The sequence below is a fragment of the Varanus komodoensis genome, unplaced genomic scaffold (assembly GCF_004798865.1).
Source record: "Varanus komodoensis strain SLA01 unplaced genomic scaffold, ASM479886v1 scaffold1, whole genome shotgun sequence".
In the NCBI taxonomy this organism is placed as follows: Eukaryota; Metazoa; Chordata; class Lepidosauria; order Squamata; family Varanidae; genus Varanus; species Varanus komodoensis.
Genome location: NW_025335268.1, coordinates 20,608,642 through 20,630,919, shown reverse-complemented (window position 1 = coordinate 20,630,919; position 22,278 = coordinate 20,608,642). Strand labels below are relative to the sequence as shown.

Below are 22,278 nucleotides of genomic sequence, written 5' to 3'. Positions count from 1 at the left end.
CTGAACCAGCCTTTTAGCACAACTGAATTCTAAGTCTGCCACAAGTTCACTGTTCACTGATTCACTGTTTATTTGATTCCATATGCAGGTCATGAACCAGATTTTACAAGGAAGAGACATGCCCAATTAAGTTTGTGGTTTTAAAACACCACAGCCCGCATTCAATCATAATTAGTTACAACAACAGTCCCTCTGAGAGGAAAGATATATGAATCAAAACATGTTGGAACCAAGCACCACTTCGCTTCATGGAGTGGTCTGTTGGTCCTTATGGGAGGAGCAGAGGAGGAGAATAGAAGGTCACATTAGCATTTTACACATCGTAATAAAAATAATAGAACTTCTCTTTTAAAATGGACAAGAAAAGGACAGAGAACACATAGCACTCCTGCACCCCCTCAAAAAAAATCAGATAACTGCTCTTTAGAATATAAAAGGAATCAAGGCTTTTCTTGATCTTGGATAGCTGGTGAACTTCCTAAGGTAATACCTGAAAGAAAAAAGATACAGGATGAAATACTAATAGACAAAAGGACATCAGAGGGTGGTCTTGCACACATCATTTGAAGAAATCAGCAGTTAATTTCTCACTTTGAACGGTTCATTAAATGAAAGCAGTGCTCAAATGGAGTGACTGATGGTGACGATCAACATTATAGTGACATGAGTTCAGCCATCAGAACACCCAAAGGGGAGGGATGTTTAACTGTATTTAGTGTGCTGTCTATGCAGAATCAGCAATCATGACATAAACTAAAGTAGACTTGCAAACTATGGCTTGTGCCATTTCTGACTTTGCGTTAGGTAAATGCTTACAAGGAATTCTCCAGAAGCTTCTACTACCCCATAGGAGTGAGTTTCTGAACTTAGGAAGGTGAGTGCTTAGAGGACAGAAAACAAGTTATCTGTGAACAAGGCCTTAAAGTAGCTTGTAACAAAGTGGTTTGTACAAGATATAAAAGATAAAGCACAATAAAATTCCTTTAAAAAGATTCATTCATTCATTCATTTAGAAAATTTCTATGCCACCCCATTCGCCGAAGCATCGGGGCGGCTCACAAATATATCAATTAAAATATTATACAATAAAAATATAAAACAAGTTAACAATATAAAATAAGTCACCCTGGCTGAAGAATAAAATAAATAAATAGTATTAGCAGTTAAAATGATGTTTGAATAAAAAGGTCTTCGCCTGGCGCCGAAAAACAAATAACGATGGCGCCAGGCGGACCTCTCTGGGGAGTGCATTCCATAGATTGGGCACCACCGCAGAGAAAGCCCTCCTCCAAGTACTCACCCTCCTAATTTCCTTCACGGAGGGTTCCCGGAGAAGGGCCTCTCCCGCAGATCTCAGGGGGCGGGCGGGCATATATGGACGTAAGCACTCCTTCAGGTAACCAGGACCCAAGCTGTTTAGGGCTTTATAGGTCATCACCAACACCTTGAATTGGGCCTGGACTTCAATCGGAAGCCAGTGAAGCTGACAGAGGACTGGAGTCATGTGAACATAACGCTCAGTCCCCGTCAGCAGCCTGGCAGCTCTATTTTGAACCAATTGAAGTATCCGGACCATCTTCAAGGGTAGCCCCATGTAGAGCATGTTACAGAAGTCAAGGTGGGAAGTCACCAACACGTGTGTCACTGTTGCCAGGCAGTCATACTCCAGGTAGGGGCACAGCTGATGGATCAGCCGAAGCTGAAGGAAAGCGCTCCTCGCCACTGCTGTCACCTGAGCTTCCAATGAAAGCTCTGGGTCGAGGAGCACTCCCAAGCTGCAGACCTTGTCCCTAAGAGGGAGTGCAACTCCATTTAGGACTAGGTTCAATTCACCCTCACCGAAGCCCGAACCGCCAACCAACAGGACCTCCATCTTGTCTGGATTGAGCTTCAGCTTATTGGCCCTCATCCAGCTCATTACCTTGGCCAGGCACCGGTTCAGCACAGCCACTGCCTCACCCAGATTAGTAGAAAACGAGAGGTAGAGCTGGGTATCATCAGCGTACTGATGATTCCGCAGCCCACATCTCCTGATGACCTCTCCCAGCGGTCTCATGTAGACGTTAAACAGCAAAGGGGACAAAATGGACCCCTGCGGTACTCCATGGCATAGCTGCCATGGCGCAGAGCCATAGTCCCCCAGCACCACCTTCTGGAATCGGCCATTGAGATAGGAGCGGAACCACTGCAAAGCAGTGCTTCTGACCCCCAATCCCGCTAGCCTATCCAGAAGGATACCATGGTCGACGGTATCGAAAGCCACTGAGAAGTCCAGAAGAACCAACAGGGATGCACTCCCCCTGTCCTTCTCCCTGCACAGGCCATCGTACAGGGCGACCAAGGCAGATTCAGTACCGTACCCGGGTCTGAAGCCAGACTGAAATGGGTCCAGATAATCAGTTTCATCCAAGAGAGCTTGGAGTTGTCCCACCACCACCTGCTCCAACACCTTGCCCAGAAACGGGATGTTGGGCACTGGTCTATAATTAGTGGCCATCTCTGGATCCAGTGACGCTTTCTTCAGGACCGGTTGGACTACCACCTCCTTTAAAGGGGCAGGTACCCGACTCTCCCTCAGAGAAGCGTTAACCACTTCCAAGATCCAGATCCCGTGCTTGGAGTTATTTATTAACCAAGATGGGCAAGGGTCCAATAGGCAAGTGGTGAGACGTACTCATCCAAGCACCTTGTCCACGTTATCAGGCCGCAATAACTGAAATTCATCCATTAATTTTGGACCAGGCGGCATTGGTATCTCCCCAGAAACCTCTGAGTCACTAGTAGAGTATAGCTTGTGACAAATCTGAGCGATTTTCTCCCTGAAATGCTTGGCAAAGTCGTCACAGTGGGCCTTCGAGGGTGGAACCAGATCTTTCTTAGGACCTGGACAAACCAGGCCTTGCACCACTCGAAAAAGCTCCGCCGGACGGCATTTTGAGGAGGCAATGGAAACGGAAAAGAATTTCTTTTTCGCCGCCCTCACCGCCACAGCATAGGCCTGATAATGGGCTTTCAAGTGTGTTCGGTCAGATTCATCCCGTGATCTCCTCCACCTACGCTCTAGCCATCTCCCAGCCTGCTTCATCGCCCGCAATTCAGGTGTATACCTGAATTTAGAACAGAGATGAGCTGGGAGTGTGTGCTTAATTCTTTTTTCTGTAACAAACATGTTTGTTTATTCTCAAGGTTGCATATGAGGGTGTGATAAGAAAAAGAGAAACAGTTAATGGGAAAGTATTAAGTCACACATCCCCTGACCGCTTCTCTAAAAATGTGTTCAATTTTCATTTTTTAAAGTCACGTTATATATGTATCCATTCAGTAAACATGTAGCATATAGCTGGTCCCTACAGTGTAGGATGATGCAGTGCAATATGAAAATTCCATCTTTGAGGCTTGATAGCAGATGACTTATTCACATCTGTATGCTCTTCTGTTTATGCTACAGTCATATAGTGAATGGTGAACCAGTTCTAAGCAATATCATTTTCCTAGAACATTGCCAGATGCTAGTAAAAAATAACAATAGCTTGAATACCTGTGGTGATGGTAGGCACGAGGCCCAATGCAGCAGAGTGTAAAAAGTGCAAAGGAAAGTGCTGGGAGAGACCAGGTTGCTATAGCATAGCCAAACCATTCCAGTATTTCACCAAAATAATTTGCTCCTGATACATATGCAAACAGACCTCCTACACAAAAAAATAAAAAATGTATAACTTTATTGGACCCATGAAAGCTGATTCTCTTTTCCTAGATCTTCATCACGCTGCCAATTCAATATGCTGATTCTCCTTTCCTGAACACTAAGCCAAATCCAAGTGAAGGCTGCAATCCTGCATACCCCAGGCTGCTCCCAGGCTACAATCCTGCATACTCCCAGGCATTTTTTTTTTTTTTACAGTATATTGTAAGCAAAACTGTATGCCAATTTTCAAGCATAATGGCTCTCAAAGCAGCTCATAATAATAAAAGCAGACTTATACGTGGATTGTATTGCCCTAAAGCAAGAGAAGCAGAATACCGGGTGTTTTTTGTGGTAAGAAGCAACCAATAGTTTAATTCTTTTCTTCTTGTTTAGTATTCGTTTATTTAAGTAGGTAAATACCACTTCCCACTTTAAAAATCCCTTTTGCAAGAAATTATTCAACAATAAAACACAACAATATTTCAGATTACAAGGCTGTGTAAGACAAAGCTTAAAACAGAGTGCTATACTTTGCATATTTAGAAAGCAGAATGTCCTACAATTCCTAGAAGGCTCCCTAACTGGGAAATGAGGCAACTGAAGGACTTTTTTTCTGTCTAAATATACATAAGATTTTGTACTTAATTTGTTAAAGCACAAGTCTGCTGGTATCTTTCATATTGTGGATGAGAGGTCATACAAGGGGAAAGTCTAGTTGCCACCAGATGGTGAGGCCTTCCCTGAAGATCACAGTGTTTTAACAGGTCTGTGGAAGGACTTGTCCTAAATTCTTCACGGTTTTATATGCCAAATTAGTAACAGCTGCTGTTACTTCAATACCTTGTTGTGTTTCCCTGAAAGATGGTAGCAGTAGTGGCCTGAGGAGCAGCTGTCTTTCAGAAGCCTGTTCTCAACAGGTATTCTGGACATTCCTACTGCAATAGCTATTTATCTGGACAGAGTAAGTTCTAAGAACTATTGCTTCTCTCTCAACATTACTTAGAGCAGAGGTACAAAATAGGAGGCCCTCCTGCTGTTGGGTGAATGCAGCTCCAACCACCCTAACACCACAGAACAGTCCAGTATAAGCAGGGTCAATCTGGCCTTGATTCAAATCAGGACCTTTGTCCTTTGGGATAGGAGACTATATACTTCCCCCTTCACCTGTCATATCCCCAAAATTTTAACCGGGGGGGGGCAGTTAAAGAAGGAAAATCCCCTCCTCTGATCCCAGTGGAGATTTCCTCATACAAAGGGAGTCCCAAAGTCTCTCCCACCCCATATTTGCCCTCTCCAACCACATTTATCTATTCTTGACTCACTGGCAGCACCAGAGCTGAATGGAGAAAAGTGTTTGGGGTGACAGACTGAAAATAAGGGTAAGATGCAGAAGGGGCAGGTTCCACATCCCTTTCCCACACCTTCCTATTACTCTCAAAGCAATACCCTGGTACATGCTGCTTTACTATGAAAAAAGGCACATGTACCATCCTTGTCTGTACCATATCTACTCTGGCCCTGGCTTTGTATGGGATCACCACCTATGTAAAATTACCACATAAGAGATGTTAATTCTCAGAAAAGTAGAGTGACCAAAATCAAGTGCCCATATGTGACAGAGAATAAAAGATTCCAGCTGGAAGGGATCATTGATGGGGAGACTCAGCCTGTCCTTTTTTTGCGGTAGAACGCAGAATTCCACCAACCACAGGCAGGCAGAAATATGCTAGGAGTGAAGAAGCAGAGCGTACATGCACAGCCCAAGAATTTGTGATCCATTCCTCTTGTTCATTAAGTACTTCTGATGAAGGGAAGGGACCTAACTGCATAGTTTCATGCTGTCTTCACCCTCCCTTTGTGTTCTCAAACTGTGGGGACACATTTCTACAGGAGCAAGCATAGCATCAGAAGTCACCCTATATTGCTGAGAAAATGGAGGAAGACAGACATACCTTGTGGAATTTTGTAAGTCTGCTCGCCAGGTTTTCTGAGCTGGCGAAGGAGGCTATCGCTGTGAATATTGATTCCCATGCCAAACAAAAACAACACAGTGCCTAAAGGCAGAAAATGAAGTGTTTATCAGTTGGATGTCCTGACCGTTAAATTTCAAACCTATGTTCAAATGGTTATTCTCTCTGATGAACCTAGTAAGCACCTTGGCCTCATCCATTAGGTAGGAGACTGCCTTATATCTTCTGACTCCTAGGAAGAACATCATGGCAGGAGGGAGACCCTCTTGCCCCACATATCAGCCAGAGAAGGAACAGCTACCAGGAGCTTGTTTCCCCTTCCCAGATAAAAAGAGCACCTATTAGAATTGTGACCAATCTGGGGAAAACTGCTCCTCCACTGCTTGTTTCCCACTCCCTTCTCCTCTCCTTTCCTGTTATACTATACCTATTTGATTGTGAGTCTGTGCAAAAGACTGCCTTATCTTTCAGTTCTATAGCATTTAGAAAATTGTAGCTCTGGTATAGCTATTGAAAGATTACCTGCATCAGCGCCTAAGTTTATAAGGTGCTGTTGCTGACACTAATAATACTAATCTGTGTCCCACATAAGGGAGCATAAATCCAAATTGCAGCCATTGTCTGTTGTATATGCCTCTCCATGATGGTTCACTCCATACACCCATGAATACACATGATTTGTACACCACCTTTAGGGGAAACCCCTCTCAAAGCAGCAAACAAAATTTTAAAAGCCACCCCCCCACACACACACACACACTCAAACAATGCTAAAACAATCATACAATCAGAATTAAAACTTGGCCACACTATATACTGAAGGCACCAAAGAGCTTCCATTGGTCTCATACTCATGACTGCTTGAACCATGCGATCAGAAAGCAAAGGCTGTTTGCACAACTAGGACGGGAGGCGATGGGATGGGATGGGACGGCACAGAGCAACTGGGGCCATGTGAGAGACCCGCATTCCTCCCTCTGACTGACTGTGCTACTTTCAGGTGTGCCTGTGCGTGGGGACTCCATCAGCTTTTTCCAGTGGGAGGTTGCATAGGGAGATGTGTTTGGACAAGCAGCCTTCTGTTGCATGCTGAAGTGGTACACTCCCAGCACTGCTGTACCACGTTCTTTTTCTATTCATTAAATCCGGAGTGAGTAGCATCCTTTACAATGTAAACAGAAAAAGGGCAACAAAGGTGTTAATAACTGTGTTTGGTTTTACTTCTACAGATGAAGGTGGAAAATCTTTATCTTATCAATAAAACTTATCAATATTAAATCTAACTGTGGCTCACTCAGAAAGCACTAGGCCTACATTTGATCTTGGCTTTGATCCTAGAACTTGTTTAGTACCAATGTAAAACAGAACAAAAAAGGAGTGGAAGGAAGACTAGGAAAGGGTGAGAAAAACTTTAGCTTTGCTTTTAATGGATATTTACCAAATCCACACTTCCTAAACCTGGACATATACCAGAAGGGCTCAATGGCAATATTCACATATTTCCAAATTTTGTAATGCAGTATGCAGATTAAAAAATACTCACATGTATATAATTGGGGTTAATGAACACAAAATTAGTATATTAGGAGAAAGAAGACACTAAAATGCATTTTAGTAAGGGAAATTACTTGGGAAAGATGAATATATACACAGAAAAATATCTGCATACCATTTTTGTACAAAATTCTTAGAAAAATATTGCATCCTGAGGTGGAAACAGGACAGAACAGACATAACATTGGAAAAATGAGGGAAGGCATATAGAAGGAAAGTAATAAATCAGCTAGGAACTGATTGCCAAATGTCAATTTTGTGAATGTGAAATTTACAAATGGCTGGCCTTTGTGAGCACAAAATATCTTCACCACACATTTGATCTTCCAATATGGGGAGCCATTTCAGTCCATTACAGAGAAAACAACAGACTTCTGGCATCTCTGTCAGCTGCATGGGCTCCCTGTTGCAGTCCGGGTCCAATTCAAAGTGCTGTCCTTGCCAGAGAAAGCCCTAAATGGCTTGGGACCAGGGTACCAGAAGGAGCACGTTTCTCCATATATCCCTACCTGTCCACTTAGATCCTCTTTGGAAGTCCTCCTCCCCAGTGAGATCGAAGGGGAAAGGGTTTGGAGGATGGCATTCTGGGCAGTAGTGCATAGATGCTGGAATTCACTCCCCAGGGTGCCTGGTGCCTACTGTTCTTTCTTTTAGGCGCCAGGTGAAAACGTTTGTATTTAAACAAGTTTTTGGTTAATTTAATGATTTAAATTAATTTAATACTTTTATAACTTGTTATGGATTATTTTAATTTAATTTTGGTTAATATATTTGTTGTGTTTATTGGTGTGTGGGGGTATATTTTGAGATGCTATCAATTATTTGATTGTTTTATCTATTTCATCTGATTATTAATTGTTTATTGTATTCTATGTATGGTTTTGTGCTATTTTAGCATTTGTAACCCAGAGAACCTCCAGGTTATGGTATGGCATAGAAATTGAATGAAATAAATAAATAAAACACTAAGAGATGTTGCAAAGCGTTCTTTTTCTTTTACTATTCAAACAATTGTTTTTCTGTGTTGACATTTAGACATGTATGGTGACCCCTTCAATGCACTGAGGTTCAGTGAATTTTAGGCAGTTCTCAAGTCATCTGGATGGCAAGATGTTTGACAACTCACAGGTATAATTACCTGAAGTAAATCTTATGTCGTTGCACCAGTCGTCAGGGTATTCAGCGCAGTAAATCATGTGGTAACCTTGAAGGAAGCCATTAAAAATACAGAAGAGCACACCAGAAACCAGCAACTTCAGGGGGAAAGGCCTGCCTCTGATCAGGAATGGGTAAATGAATGTCCTGAAGTAGACAAAAACAAAGAAACATGCACACACAATACGTATCAAGCAGTTGGAAATAGATGCCAGTATTCTTAATGGAACTTTGCACTCTCTTATCAGCAGATATTGCAGGAATGCTGCTAACTATGTTCACTGAACAAATAAGAGCTGCTTCACACAGATACTTGCTAACCGTCTCACATGTTATTCCTATGACTGAGGAGGAATCTGGTCCACCAGTTGTGGAGTTTTCTGATAGAAGTCTCCATGTCTTTCTGATCTGGGATTCCACCTTTCCTCAGTGATGGAAACATACCTTCACTTTACAGGTGTAGCTGTACACATCACAGGTGTCAGTGTCTGAATGATGGGGCAACAAAGAGACAGCTGCCACTGCATGAGCCAAGCTCTTCTGGTGGCTGAAAAGCTTGAATTAAAGCACTGGCAGGAGTAACTACTCCCACTGGATGGAAGAGTTCATGGCCCCATCTATTTTTGAATGTGTAGCCTTACTGAAGACATCAGTTAGTGGATATCCACCTAGATATCTGGGCAGTGTGGCGTAGTGGTTAAGAGCATGGGACTGGGACTCAGACGACCTGGGTTCTAGTCCCCGCTCGGCCATGGAGCCAACTGGGTGACTTTGGGCCAGTCACAGACTCTCAGCCCAACCTACCTCACAGGGATGTTGTTGTGGGGATAAGATGCAGGAGGAGAATGATGTAAGCTGCCTTGAGCCCTTTGTAGGAAAAAGGCAGGATATAAATCCAAAATAAAAGAAAAAGAAAAGAAAACACCGTGAGCCACAAATCCCTTTTGACATCTAAAATGAAGATAACACTGCATATATCCTTTTTTACCTTTATGCTACGTACAAAAAAACTATAGTGTGTTGCATTTATGAAATCAATGAACTGCTCCAGAGAAAACGAATTTTTATTTCTGCATGCAACAAAGACATTTTGAACTCCAAAAAAAAAGACACTGGGTTGAAGGTTACTTTCAAATAAAATACTCAATGTCTATTTGAGTCCTCCTCGTATTTATGAAATTAAAAAGCCAAACTTAAATTATGATTTTTGCTCACATCAACCTTCCACATCAGTTCCGAAATGGCTTTTTTACTCTCATCTCCATCCAGATATTTTTCAGCAAAGGTCGTGTGTTTATTCTGGAAATGTCTTGCAACATTCGACTTTTTGTTGTTTGCCAATTTCTCACCACATATTAAGCATACTGGTAAACCAGTCTCGTCAGCAGTGAAAGCAAATGAATCTGCCCACGTACCATTAAATGTTCTGTTTTCTTCTGAAACTTTTCTTTTCTTGGATTTACCCATGGTTGGCCTACTGGGGGTCGAAAAGCTCAGTAAATCATGTGCCAGCGGGTGTCACACATTGGCAGTTGTGACACATATTTTGAGTGACGGAGCCGCAGCAGAAGGATGAAAGAGCCATATGCGGATCCAGAGCCGTGGGTTGCTGACCCCTGCCCTAGACAGATATGCACAGCTGAAGGTTTATGTGCAGCAACCATGGACTTGTTCACTGAGATTTGGCCTTGATCCAGGCTCTGTCCCCTCCCTGCACCCATGCGCTACCCATATCCCACTGCTGTTTCTCGTATGTAAAAAGTTTGAAACATAACTTTAAACAATTAATGAAAAACAGATGCTTTACACAAGACACATATCCTAAGCATAGATCATCAGGTATATCAGTGGCTATTTTTCTGTGAGTACCTGCCTTACATATTCTCCAGTTTGTTTGCATTTCTTAGAGCAGGAGTGACCAGAAATATGTTTGGAACTTTAACTCCCAGTAATTGTGATCATTGGCTATGCTGGCAAGGGATTCTGGAGCTGAATTCCAACACATCTGGAGATCTATCTCAGGGCACAATCCAGATAGTGTCTGGTGAGCCACAGGATGAGTCAGAGACCCACCTCTTAGCTTCTGTGATCTCAGAGCTGGAACTCTGAACACCAGAACATCACCCTGTCCTCCTTGAGGTGGTGCAGAAAGAACCATGCCAGCTTCCTCTCCAAAGTCAGAAAGTGGCTTCAGAGAGAAGAAAAGGAGTCTGGGGCTGACTGTATGGTGTATCCAAATCATGTCCCAGCCTCCTTCCCTCCCCCTCTGCAGCAACACATCTAGGGAGCTGCATCAAGATGCAGTGCAGGGCACAAGATATGGGGCAGCAGAGGCAGTGGAGGACACACCGTATGGGGCAGCAGAAATTGTCACTCCCATGCCAGGTATTGGCTGCATGTAAGCTGTTGAGTATAGAAGACACTGGATTGTGCCCTTAGAAATCTAGATCATCATACAACACACTGCCTGGTGGTGGTAGCAGCCAGATTCATTTATCTGTGAATAGTTTTCTAAAATCTATGTAAAGGCCATCACTTTTCTAGAATAAATGCAACTGCTAAAAACATGTTTCATTTAAAGAAAGGCAATGGAAAAAGAGTATCATGCTAAGGCCCAGCGAAATGGATCTGTTCAATGTAGCTCCATTAACTATTGAAAGTGCATTATTGTACAGAGGGGGTAGCACCAGACCAATATGGGAATTTCAAAAGCTGCTAAATTGACAATTCATGGTGTAAAAGAGGAAGCATGGATTCAATAAGGGAAACAACTCGGCAGTCCATCAAATGAGAAATAAATCATTTCCCAGAGCCAAGAGAGCAATTTCCTGCCAGAATAAGAGTGACTAGATAGACTGCCAAGAAGAGAACAATTTGGTTTGCAGGAAAAAATGCCTGGAAGAATTTGCAGGAACAAGCAGGCTCCAATCTCCACACAACCTGACCACAGCCCCACACTCAATGGGTTTGCACAGCATGGTAGCCCACCATGCACAGTGACCTATTGTGTCATGCAAACCTGGACCATTTCCCACAGCATGCCTTATCCTTGGGCAACGAGCTTCCCTGATAACCCATGGCTTGTACCACGGTGGGTAGGAGTCACCTGCAGTGGGTTATCCCATTGTCCAAAACTGGGCATCCATCTCCATCATGAGCAAAGGGAAGTGGCGAGTGAGCCTCTTGGCAAGAGGGGCAAAATGCCTTTCTGCCCAGGCCACTTCCAATGCAGCCACGGTGCAAATGCTGAAGCAGCAAAGTGGAACAGTGGGACCCGCGCTGTGACCACAAGCCTTTTATACTTGCCACAGCCCTTCCTCCGCTTTCCCAGTTTTCAGGAGATCATGGTTTGATGGCTGGCTACAGCCCCCTCACAGCTCCCAAGTGGCACACTAGAGGGTAGCACCCCCCCTCTTTTTGCACCACAAATGTTTGGAGGGGTTGGTATATATGGGGGGTTTTTTGCTCCAGAATTCTAGTCAAGGCATGCAGTGTACTCCATAGCCCATTTCTCTGCTGCTATTTCTCCCACAATATCCCACTTTTTCTAAAACCAATTTTATGATTTTTTATTTTTTTTGCACAAGAAAGAGTGTTTGTTGTTTCTGTGCAATACAAAAACATTTGCATTCCAGTCTGGCTGTATTATAACTTACAAACACAGGACCAGATCTGACGTTGTACAACCTAATGTGCAACATTTCCCCCTCTTGCCGTAGCAGAAGCTACACCTTTCGTCAATCCTCCTTTCATTCCTTGCTCTTTCCTCACACTGATTTTTCATAGAATTTGGGGCAGGGAATCCAGGATTTATCTGCAGTTAATTTTCACAGCACACCTATGCAGCTAAGCATTTGTGAGCAGTCACACCATTTATTTTTGAACCATTCCTGCACAGCAAAGAAGCTATGCATGTAGTTAGAGGCCTTTTTTAAAAAGCAAGCTGAAATGGCAGCTTCTCCTGCAAGCGCTGCGCTATGCTGTGACTTGTGGTAGTTGTTGCACTAGAAATACAAGCGATAAAGTGCACATCACTGTTTAAGTCCTGTTCCTCCTCCTGAAGCTGCAACACTGGTCATCACAGGGTGACCAAAGCTATTTCTCTGAAGAAGAGGCAGCATGTTCCAGGGAACAATTGGATTCTCAGTTAGGTGGACCCTTTGTCCAAGGAGCAACCCGTCTGGATTCAGGGTAAACCAGCCTGGATCACCATGACAAGTACTTACTTAATTTAGAGCAGACTTTGGCATCTGCAAGCCAAACATTGTGGCTGCCCAACAAGGCTGGCAAGGAGGACTTCCTCTGAGAAAGTCTCCTCCAATCACTGACTGGATCCAATTAAAAAATACTATGACAGGGCACCTCGCCTGTTCTTTGGGTCCTTTGGGCAACCTCACTTGAATCACTTGCTCAATTTTGCACTCATCCATTCCAGGTGCTCCTTCAGCTTATGGAGCTGCTCAGTTACCCAAAACTGGGCATTCTTCAGCCAGTCTTCTGAATCAGTTATGACTGTCTGTAGTTGCTGCTCCAAGTCCTAGTGTAAGCCCAGACTGGTTATCGTGCTTTATGTTTTTGCGTGTTTTTATGGCGCTTGATCAGGTTTCGCAGCAAAGCCTTCACTGCTCGATGGGCTTGCTGCTGCAAAGCCACCATTTTTTCTCTGTAGGACTAGTAGTTGAAATCTTTCCATTTCTGCTGGACGTGTTGCTGCTACTTCTTCCATTGAGGCTCAGTTTCACTCCAAAGAAACAGTAATATAAAGACACATCACTTCCAAAGCCAGTGCTACGCATGCCTCACTTCACCAAGCGATAAAAAGTTCGAGGGGAGCAAATCAGAGAACAGTGTAATCATCTAACATCTTGGTGATATTTTATTTTATTTATTTTATTTATTAAAACATTTTTATGCCGCCCCATTCGCCGAAGCCTCGGGGCGGCTTACATCACTAAGTTAAAATAATTATAATATAAATTAAAAATATAAATATTAAATTAAAAATACAACAATACAGTATAAAATAAGCCGCCCTGGCCAGATAAAATCCAGTAATATTAACAGTTAAAATGCCGCTTGAATAAGAAGGTCTTCGCCTGGCACCGAAAAACAAATAACGACGGCGCCAGGCAGACCTCTCTGGGGAGCGCGTTCCATAACTTAACTTTATTTTGTTTACAAATATACAGATACATGAGCAGAGCATGTGGAAACAAATGAACACTCCTACAGCAGGCAGCATAGCCAACAAACCCTGGATTAGATTTCCAGAAATAGCCTTTGCATTCCGAGGTGTATCTCCTCCAGCATTCTTTTTTAGATCAGGCTCATTAGAAGTACAGATAATCTTGTAAGCATTTCTTTGCCTCCCTCAGACCAACTCTGGCTGGTATAATTTTCTAAAGGCTAGAGCCATTATATAACATTAAGGCTATTTAGTAAAATCCCACATGAGGTGGCATTTTGGGCAAAACCAGTAACTGACTACCCAAATTCATAACAGCAATGGGTCCTGAAAGTAGCTCATTAGATAACCTAATAACAATATTAGAGAAGGTTCATGCTGTAAAACTGACAATATAGGTTTTATTGTGCATATTAAAAATGAATTGAGCAAGAGCATGCAGTTTTCATTCATTTGTTTAATTGATGTTAAGAGCCAAGTTTCAGACAATTACGAGATAAAAAAGACAATTTGAGATAAATTTGAGGTAAAAAGGAAGCATCAAGTGCTTCCAAAGATAACAGCAAAAACACCAACATACCATTTTTTTCTCCACCAAAGTATACTCAGGAGGGAATATCCATGATTCCAAATATAGCTGCCAGTTCAGTCCTGAAATATACTCAGCATATTTATATGGTAGTAATAAACATACGTTTGCTAGCTAATAAAAATTCTTCACTGAGGATCACAGTTAAATTGTTTTTTTAATCTCCACACTCCAACCTTTTTGGACCTGTGCAGTTTGGGAATTTGAGAAACTGTAGGCACCACCACAAATGCCTGATCAGTGGACGGCCTTTGCCAACTACCTGTTGCAACTACCTGAGCCTCTATTGCTCCGCATGTCTTGTTCCACGTCTGTTGCACACTGCAGCCTCTTTCACAACGAATTGTCTACTTCAGCTTATTGCTGATGGTACAATAGAATGAAAGGTTTTTTTCCCTAAACTTCAGCAGTGCTTTGGCACTGTCTAGTAGTTGCTTCTCTGTGGGAAGAGGCTCTCGTATAAATAAATCTTGTACTGGAACAGTCCTTCATATTCACTGATGTACCTGTTCTTTAAAACCATGAGCTTGCTCCCAGTATCATCCAGTCCCCACAGCATGAGCCAGATGACTATTTGGCCCCCGGGACCAAAACCCCACCCCTGCTGTGGGGCAGCACTGAACAAGTGTAACTGCATTCCCAGTCAAGGGGGTGCTGTGGGAAATGGGGTGAGACAGAGGGTGAACAGGAGCAAGGAAGTCACACTTAGGGTTGTCTGGGAGCCAAGTGGCTAATCTTGCAATCCCATTCCTATGAGATGGTGTAGTGTAATACGCTTTTCTACCTGATTCTCACTGGGTTACATACTGTGAGGGAAGAGGTTGGTGACAAATCACAATATGCTGAGAAAAGCCCAGGAACAATGGAAGCAGATTCCACAATAAAGACCAGCAAAATATACCTTGCAGAGGTACGATGAATGAAGACATTCAGGCTGCCCCAGTCTCTTAACCTCCACAATCATCACATTCTGAAGCACCCACATGCTTAAAAAAAAAAGGAACTGAGGCTCAAAAGGTTCTGGAACAGGACACTGTGGGCCCTTTTATCACAGAAGGATTGTTGCAAATGTGTACTGTATTTTGATCACAGCATTGTTTCTTGATGAGTGCACATCACTAAATATTGTGAAGCATCCTTTTTGTTGAAAATGTATTTCTGAACCACGGGTTGAACTGCAGGGCCAATACTGCAGGAGAAATGAGTCCACATTAATAGAGGGGAGAGTGGTGGAGATTTTTTGCTTGGAATTTGGCCCATTTCAAAGTGCTGGAGAACTCCAAAGCTTGCTTGCTCTCTACTTTGCAACAATTAGGTTAGTCATAATAATGATGATAGGGTCTAATTATGGATTTTAGATTTAAAAGACAACACTTTTTTCTTATTGTTCACACGTGAGACTTAAATTAGCCTGACTTGGCTATAATGTACTTTAAATTCCAACATAACATATTTCATTTTTTAGATGTTTAAACTTTTTTTGCATTTGAATATGGCACAAATACTGCAAGTGAGGTTCAAATATGCCTTAACTGTAGAAGTAAAAGCTGCTTTCTGAAAAAATACTACCTGCCTGCATTAATGAGATTAAAAATAAAGGTATAGAAAGTCTTAAGAAATGTGAAATGTTGTTGTTGTTGTAAGTTGCAAGGTCGCATCCGACCCATTGTGACCCCATGGACAACATTCCTCCAGGCCTTCCTGTCCTGGTGAAATGACTCAGCTATAACTCTTTGTTCTGAATTTAACCTCTGCCAGAAACTTACTAGATGGACTTATGCAAGCCATTCTTTCAACCTCTTTCCTGACAGGGTTGTTGTATGGTTTGCCATTGAATAATGAATGTTGGTGAAGCACTTTGAACATTCAAAAGTAAACATGTTAAGGATGATGATGAGGAGGAGGAGGAGGAGGAGGAGATTTTTGGATCTAACCCTAAATCTGAACCTGGAAAATACATGCCCATCAACTGTAGGGAGTGCCATAAAAGTATGTTTGCACAACTGTCATGAGCACCCATTATTTGCTATGTCACTAGTGATGATTCATTTCTAAGACTTATATCCTGCCTTTCCTCTAAGGAATGCGAGGCTGTGTATGTGGGCTTCCCCACACTTTATCCTTATTCTAGCCTTATTTTGTGTGTGTGTGGGGGGGGGGGGTATTACCTAATGAGCTTCAAAGCTGGGTGAAGTCTTTTCGATTTTCAGCCAACATTCTCCCCAATGTACCCGCAAACACCTCCCTTAGCAAGGTTACTTCCCTTGCCTGATTTTTATTTTAGTAAAATTAAAGTAAGCCTGCAACTGCACAGATATAAATCTGTTTAGACCATTTGGGAAAAAAACTACTTTCACAAGTTTCTTCATCCAAACTCCTTCACTGCATTATGCAAAGAGCAGTGCTAGATTTCATTTCTCTCCTTGCTTCTCTTAATGCCTCTGGGAGACATATGTGAGGTCAATATTTTGTTGCACTTTGTGGATATAAATATGTGATCTGGCATTTGGGGCTCAGATTCCATCTTTGCTTGTACTCATGTTTTAGACTACTTGTTTCTGAGTCTCACTAGTCTAACTTCTGAAAATAGATGCTAGAGGAGAAAATTGCTTTCATGTCCTGAAGCTCCGAACTCATCTTTGCCTTGTATCCAAGCTCTTTCTTCAAAAAAGTACTCTTTGTTCTAGTTTGATACTAAGTAGAAAGTTTGATACTCAGTTTGATCTAGTTTGATACTCACTAGAGTATCTTCTAGTAGATTATCAGTAGAAATGAGTATCTATGAGGTATGACCCAAAATTTTGGGTGACTTTAAGCGTAACATCCACAACTTAGCAAACTGAATAACTATTTATTGCCTGTACAATGAGAGGGGGTGTGTGGCCTGCAAACTAGAAACTGGCTGCTTGAATCCAGAACTGTGTTCTCCAATGTAGGAGCTTACTTACATAATACAGCCACTTGATAATTTTGAAACTTTTCTGCTCCCACAGTGAGGGAGTAAAATGTCTGCTGCAGCCTCTAAATCAAAATTTGGAGATTTAACTGTGTTTTTTAGAGCAAAAGAATGCCAAATATTTGAGGCCTGACTGGAAGCAGAGGAAAACACTGAGTCAGGTGTGACTTCTGAATACCAGTAAGTGGGTATTTCTGTCCAGGTTTGCTGGATTTCCTATTGCCCTTAGGGCAAACAAGGTTGTCTGTGATACAGGGCACACTGGGCTTTGTTTGGTGGGGAAGGGAAGGGAAAATGAAAGTTTGGGAACGTTATCAGGCATAACTTTAGTTATAACATGAAGTTTTATGGGGTTGGAAAAGGATGCCATTTTTTGGGTTTTTTATATATCTAAGTTAGAACTATAGTTACAGTTAGGGCTGTTACATTAAATGTAAATCATTTAGGTGGTGCAGTAAAAAGAAAAAGAGTTATAGACTATCTTAGAAAAATGAATTAGTTGTTGTTATTATTATTATTATAAGATGATGATGATGATTACTGATTTTGCTGTTATTACTGTTTTATCATATTTTTATTGTGGTTCTGACCCAAATAACCTATGGTTAATCAGGTGGAATATGAATCATATAAATAAATAACAATGTCATTTTCGGAAGATTTGCAAGTACAGTTGTTAAGAGTGTGGGACTGGGACTTAGGAGATTCGATAGTTTGGCCCCAGTAAGTTTTGCATGTTACTGTGGCAAAAATCATAAATATGCCCCAATAAGCAACATATTTGGAAAATACCTAGAGATACTCTTCCAACCACTTCCCAGGTCTGCAGTATACTACAATGCTTCTCTTTGAATAGAAAACTGAGAGCTGTTGCTGGCATAGGATTGCAATGGTGCTTCAAAAGTGCATCCTTGTTTCAACAAAACACCCCTCTCTGTTCTCCTAGATAATAGTTATTCGATATTTTATGAAAACAGATCAGTTTGTACCTGTTGCTAAGAGCTGTATATCTGCCAAAGAGTAAGGTGCACAGGAATTACTTAACTGGACTACAGACTTCAAAAAGTTAGTTGCTTTAAGGGAGTAGAAAGTTCCAAGATTTATTATGTGGACTTAACTATGGGGAGAACAAAAAGGTCTGTTTTGCAGGTTAAGAAATGGAACACAAGTGTTATGGCTACACACAAACTGAGTCTGAATACCCCATGACACAAAAAGTGCAATAGCATTTCAAGACAAGACTGCCCAACATAATAACATAAACAAAAGGGAAACAAGGTATTTGGTGAACATTTAATGTTGCCATCCCCCAGTATGCTCCTTGTGCTCCCTATGAAGAGTGGAATGATTAGAAACTCCACATTTTATTTTAGGTTTTAATAAAATTCTGTAATCATGGGGTAAGGAATGAAAGGATTGTCATAAACAGTTGCTGCCATACTAGTCCTATGGAACAAGAGACCTTACCTATCTTTGTGTCTGTCTTAGAATCTGCTATTTGGATCTTAATTACAGGCAAGCAGTAAGCAGTTATCCTAGCCAATATATTTCATCCTTACAAGCATTCAGAAAAGCAGGTGTTTTCTGGGTAGACCAGGAGGTCTGGTAGACCTTAAATGGCATAGCATAGCATAGCATAGCAGTTTATTATGGTCAGTGACCAGATTGTCCTTAAAAGTAAGAACATAAGTTAAAATATTCCAGTTATTAAAAGGCAAAATAACAGTAAACAAATGATATCAAATTGATTAAAATTGCCTATTACAACTTCTAATTAAATTTTTAAAACATTGCATACAATATCTTTATAGGCAGCTACGAAAAACCTAGCGCAGCAAACTGTGAGCTGTGCATTGATGCCAATAAGAAGCTTCCTGGCAACTTCAGGATCAGATCTTCCTGGCCACCTTCTAAACAGATGGGAAATAAACTTGGGCCATATTCCTAGATAAAACCAGCAGTAAAAAATTAATGGGTTCAATTGTTTCCAGCTCTCCTGAAATGGTATTTAAAACCAGGACTTCTGCAGCCCAGCCTTCCCCATCCTGATGCCTTCCAGATGTGCTGAACTGAAGCTCACACTTGCACTCCAACAGATGGGAGAAGACTTGCACCAGTCTAGCACAGGACTGCTCAACTGGGAATATGATAAGCAATCATGTACAGGAAGTTTGATGCTATGGACCCACAGCAGGGTCATACCACAGAAGAAGCAGACAAATACCAACTTGCCAACCTTCTAATCTACCATGTACATCATGTTTCTACTACAATCCTGTGTCTCTCCCTAATTAATAGCTTTCCCACTAGTCACTGCCGCATAATAACAACAGCCACAGAAATACCACAAGAAAGGAGTTATCCTGACTAAATCAATCAGACTAGATAAATATGAATGACATATTCTAAGACTTTATTGTACCTGCCTGGATGTGATTATGATAGGATGCACCAACAGCTCTTAACATGCCAGTGTGGAATATGTCCAGGAATGACTCATGAGTTCTGCATTCTAGTTCCCACCTAGCCATGAAGCTCCCTGGGTGACTTTAGGTCAGCCTGCCTCACCGTGTTTTTCTGAGGGTAAAATTCCACGGAGAAGGAGGGTTATGCTAGCTTCACTGGGTTCCTTGCAGGAAAAAGCAGGATAAATATAATAAATTAATATAGCCTTCTTCAGCTTGGTGCCCCCCAGATGTGTTGAACTAGAACCACCAGCATTTTCCAACCAGCTGGGAGTTGTAGTCAATTACATCTGGAGGGCATCAGACTGGGAAAAACTGATCTAAAATACGGTGTTGACTTATCTATCACAGACAGATATGTTTGATTAAATTCATATGAAAAAATCTACCGCCTGTTTTAATATATTCACATAATTAATCTGGCACTGCTTGTATATCCGTATTATTCATTGCTATTTAATTTTTTTAAGATTCAGAAATAGCAGTTTTGGAAGGACCTTATAAAAACTGCATGGAGAAGCTAATCAGACTAGTGGCAATTTGTCTCTATGGTGCTTGAGTTTTATACACAGCAGCCAAAATATTTTCTAGAGATTTTCAGCCATAATTTATGGTAGACTTATTAATTCTCAGATCTGCAGCTAGGGAGAGCATCACTTGCAAAACTGTTTTGTGGAAAGTTTTCTTCAAGCCACAATAAATGTCCAGCATTCGTGCCTTTAGTTTATGCATTTGAAAATATGTTTAACATATAAAATGTTGAACTTTTTGGCATAAACATTAATATCAGTGGAAAGGACATTCAGCATTTCCATCCCCAATCCAACAAAGCTTCTTCTAAAAAGAATCCCTACTCTGCAGTCATGTCCCATTTCCTTTCCTCCATTTGGAGTTATTTTTTGGACAAGGGGGAAGCAAGGCACCTGTGTTCCTTGATGCACGCTGCAGTTTTGATCTTTTCCTTTCCTCCCTCTGGTTAAACCACTCAACCTGGGCAGATCTCCCCTTCTCATGCAAACACGACCTCTGAGACTCAAGCCATGCTTGCTTCAACCACATCCTTGTATGTATGTATTTAAACAAACACACACACACTTTGCAGAGTAACAACCCTCCTAATGTACTTTATACAATAATGAGAAACCATTCAAATATACAGGGACTGCATTCAATGTCTTTGCTACTTACATTAGAACCACTGAAATGAATTAATAGGACTTTGATTAATTTGGACATAACCCTTGCTATTAAAATTAGTCAAAACCAACCACATACAAAAAGCAGCAGCAAACAGATCAGTAAGTGTTTCTTTAAGTCGATAAAATGCTGCATAAAACAAAAACGTTTTCAAGATCTCTTTCAATACCCCACAGCACACATACAGCAGATATAGTGCAGGAGAATCAGCACCTTCCATCTGACTTCCTTGAAATCATGCTAAAATGAAGACGAATCTTAAATGGCCAAATCCTGCACTGTGCCAAGGCCATTTCCAGCCCTGTGACTGCATTGATACACAAAAGATAAGCAGCTGCTGCAGAGTGGAATGCAAGTCCCATGCCAATTTAATGCACGCTGGGGTATATGCAGCATGCCATGGACTTGTAGCCAGATCCATAATGCTGATGGGACCTTACATGCAGGTATCTCTGGCAACTGTCCAATGCCTGTTAATGCAACATCACACTTTACAGAATTTTATGAAACTTGCCTTGCCTGTCTCCAAAAACTGCTGGGCAGGATTTGGGTTTTGTTCACAACTCAGCTGTCCTGCACTCATACAGCCAAAGACACACTGCTCCCTCTTTCTTCTTGTTTTCTGATTGTTCTGGGCACACATGGCTATAAACTGCACTCACAAGATTCCTGCTCTCAAACTCTGGGGATGACTGCAGACATTTTCCCCAGAATTTGTCCATTTTCATAAACTTTATGCGATCAAAAGTTTATAATCTGTTCAGGGTCTCACTTCATTTAGGAATGAAACAAACTGAGAAAAAGAAAAATAGTTTTTCAACCCCCAAATCCAGAATCCATTTTTTAATGAATGTGTTTGAGTGTGCAGAGCTTTTGTGATGTATCACTGTAACTTTTAAAAAACAGAAATTGTTCTCCCTTACTTCAACATAAGTTGTAATTCTTATTCTTCATTATGTTTCTATACTGCCTCACAGCCAAAGCTCTCCATCTAAAAACAAATGATCCTGAATCAAAGAAATTCAAGCTTGGATTATCTGATACCTACTTTTAAGTATTTTGCCTTGCCTTTATGCTACAGACAGCTTTACTGTTGCATGCAGGAAAAAAAATATTTCAGGCATTAATGTGATGTTCAGAGTATTTCATGGATTTAAAATGTAAATAGAGTTCATGGTTTTATAACCATTTATTCCACAGCACATCATCTTACTGATTGTCTCCCATTCATTATCATTCTGATCTTCCTAACAGAGGACTACAGTAGGCCAGCACTATCAGAATGCTAAAAAATCACCCCCCACCCCAAAAAAGAAAGAATCCAATAAATTTCAATAACATTTTATTAGAATCTTGAAACAAAGCAAAGCAGATTGAGAGCAAAGAGCTCTTATCAGACTGGGTTTCAGGGGGATGGTGAAGAAAGCAGATTTCTAGTTGTCTTTCACTGATAATGCCACACAGCTTGCCACTCTGGACACTCTTTGTGGATAAAGCTTTAGGGCATTTGGCCTCTCTCACA

General features: G+C 41.5%; 1 protein-coding gene across 1 annotated transcript in view; it reads right to left on the bottom strand.

Annotated features, from left to right (window-relative positions):
- Window positions 1-423: 423 nt before the first annotated feature.
- SRD5A2 (steroid 5 alpha-reductase 2) overlaps window positions 424-22,278 on the bottom strand; it is a 29,945-nt gene continuing 8,090 nt past the window's right edge. Inside the window, exons 2-5 of the mRNA XM_044448386.1 lie at window positions 8,348-8,511; window positions 5,638-5,739; window positions 3,539-3,689; window positions 424-490 (exon numbers count right to left, since the gene is read on the bottom strand). Of these exons, the coding sequence (XP_044304321.1) occupies window positions 424-490; window positions 3,539-3,689; window positions 5,638-5,739; window positions 8,348-8,511 (484 nt within the window). The remainder of the gene's footprint in view (window positions 491-3,538; window positions 3,690-5,637; window positions 5,740-8,347; window positions 8,512-22,278) is intronic.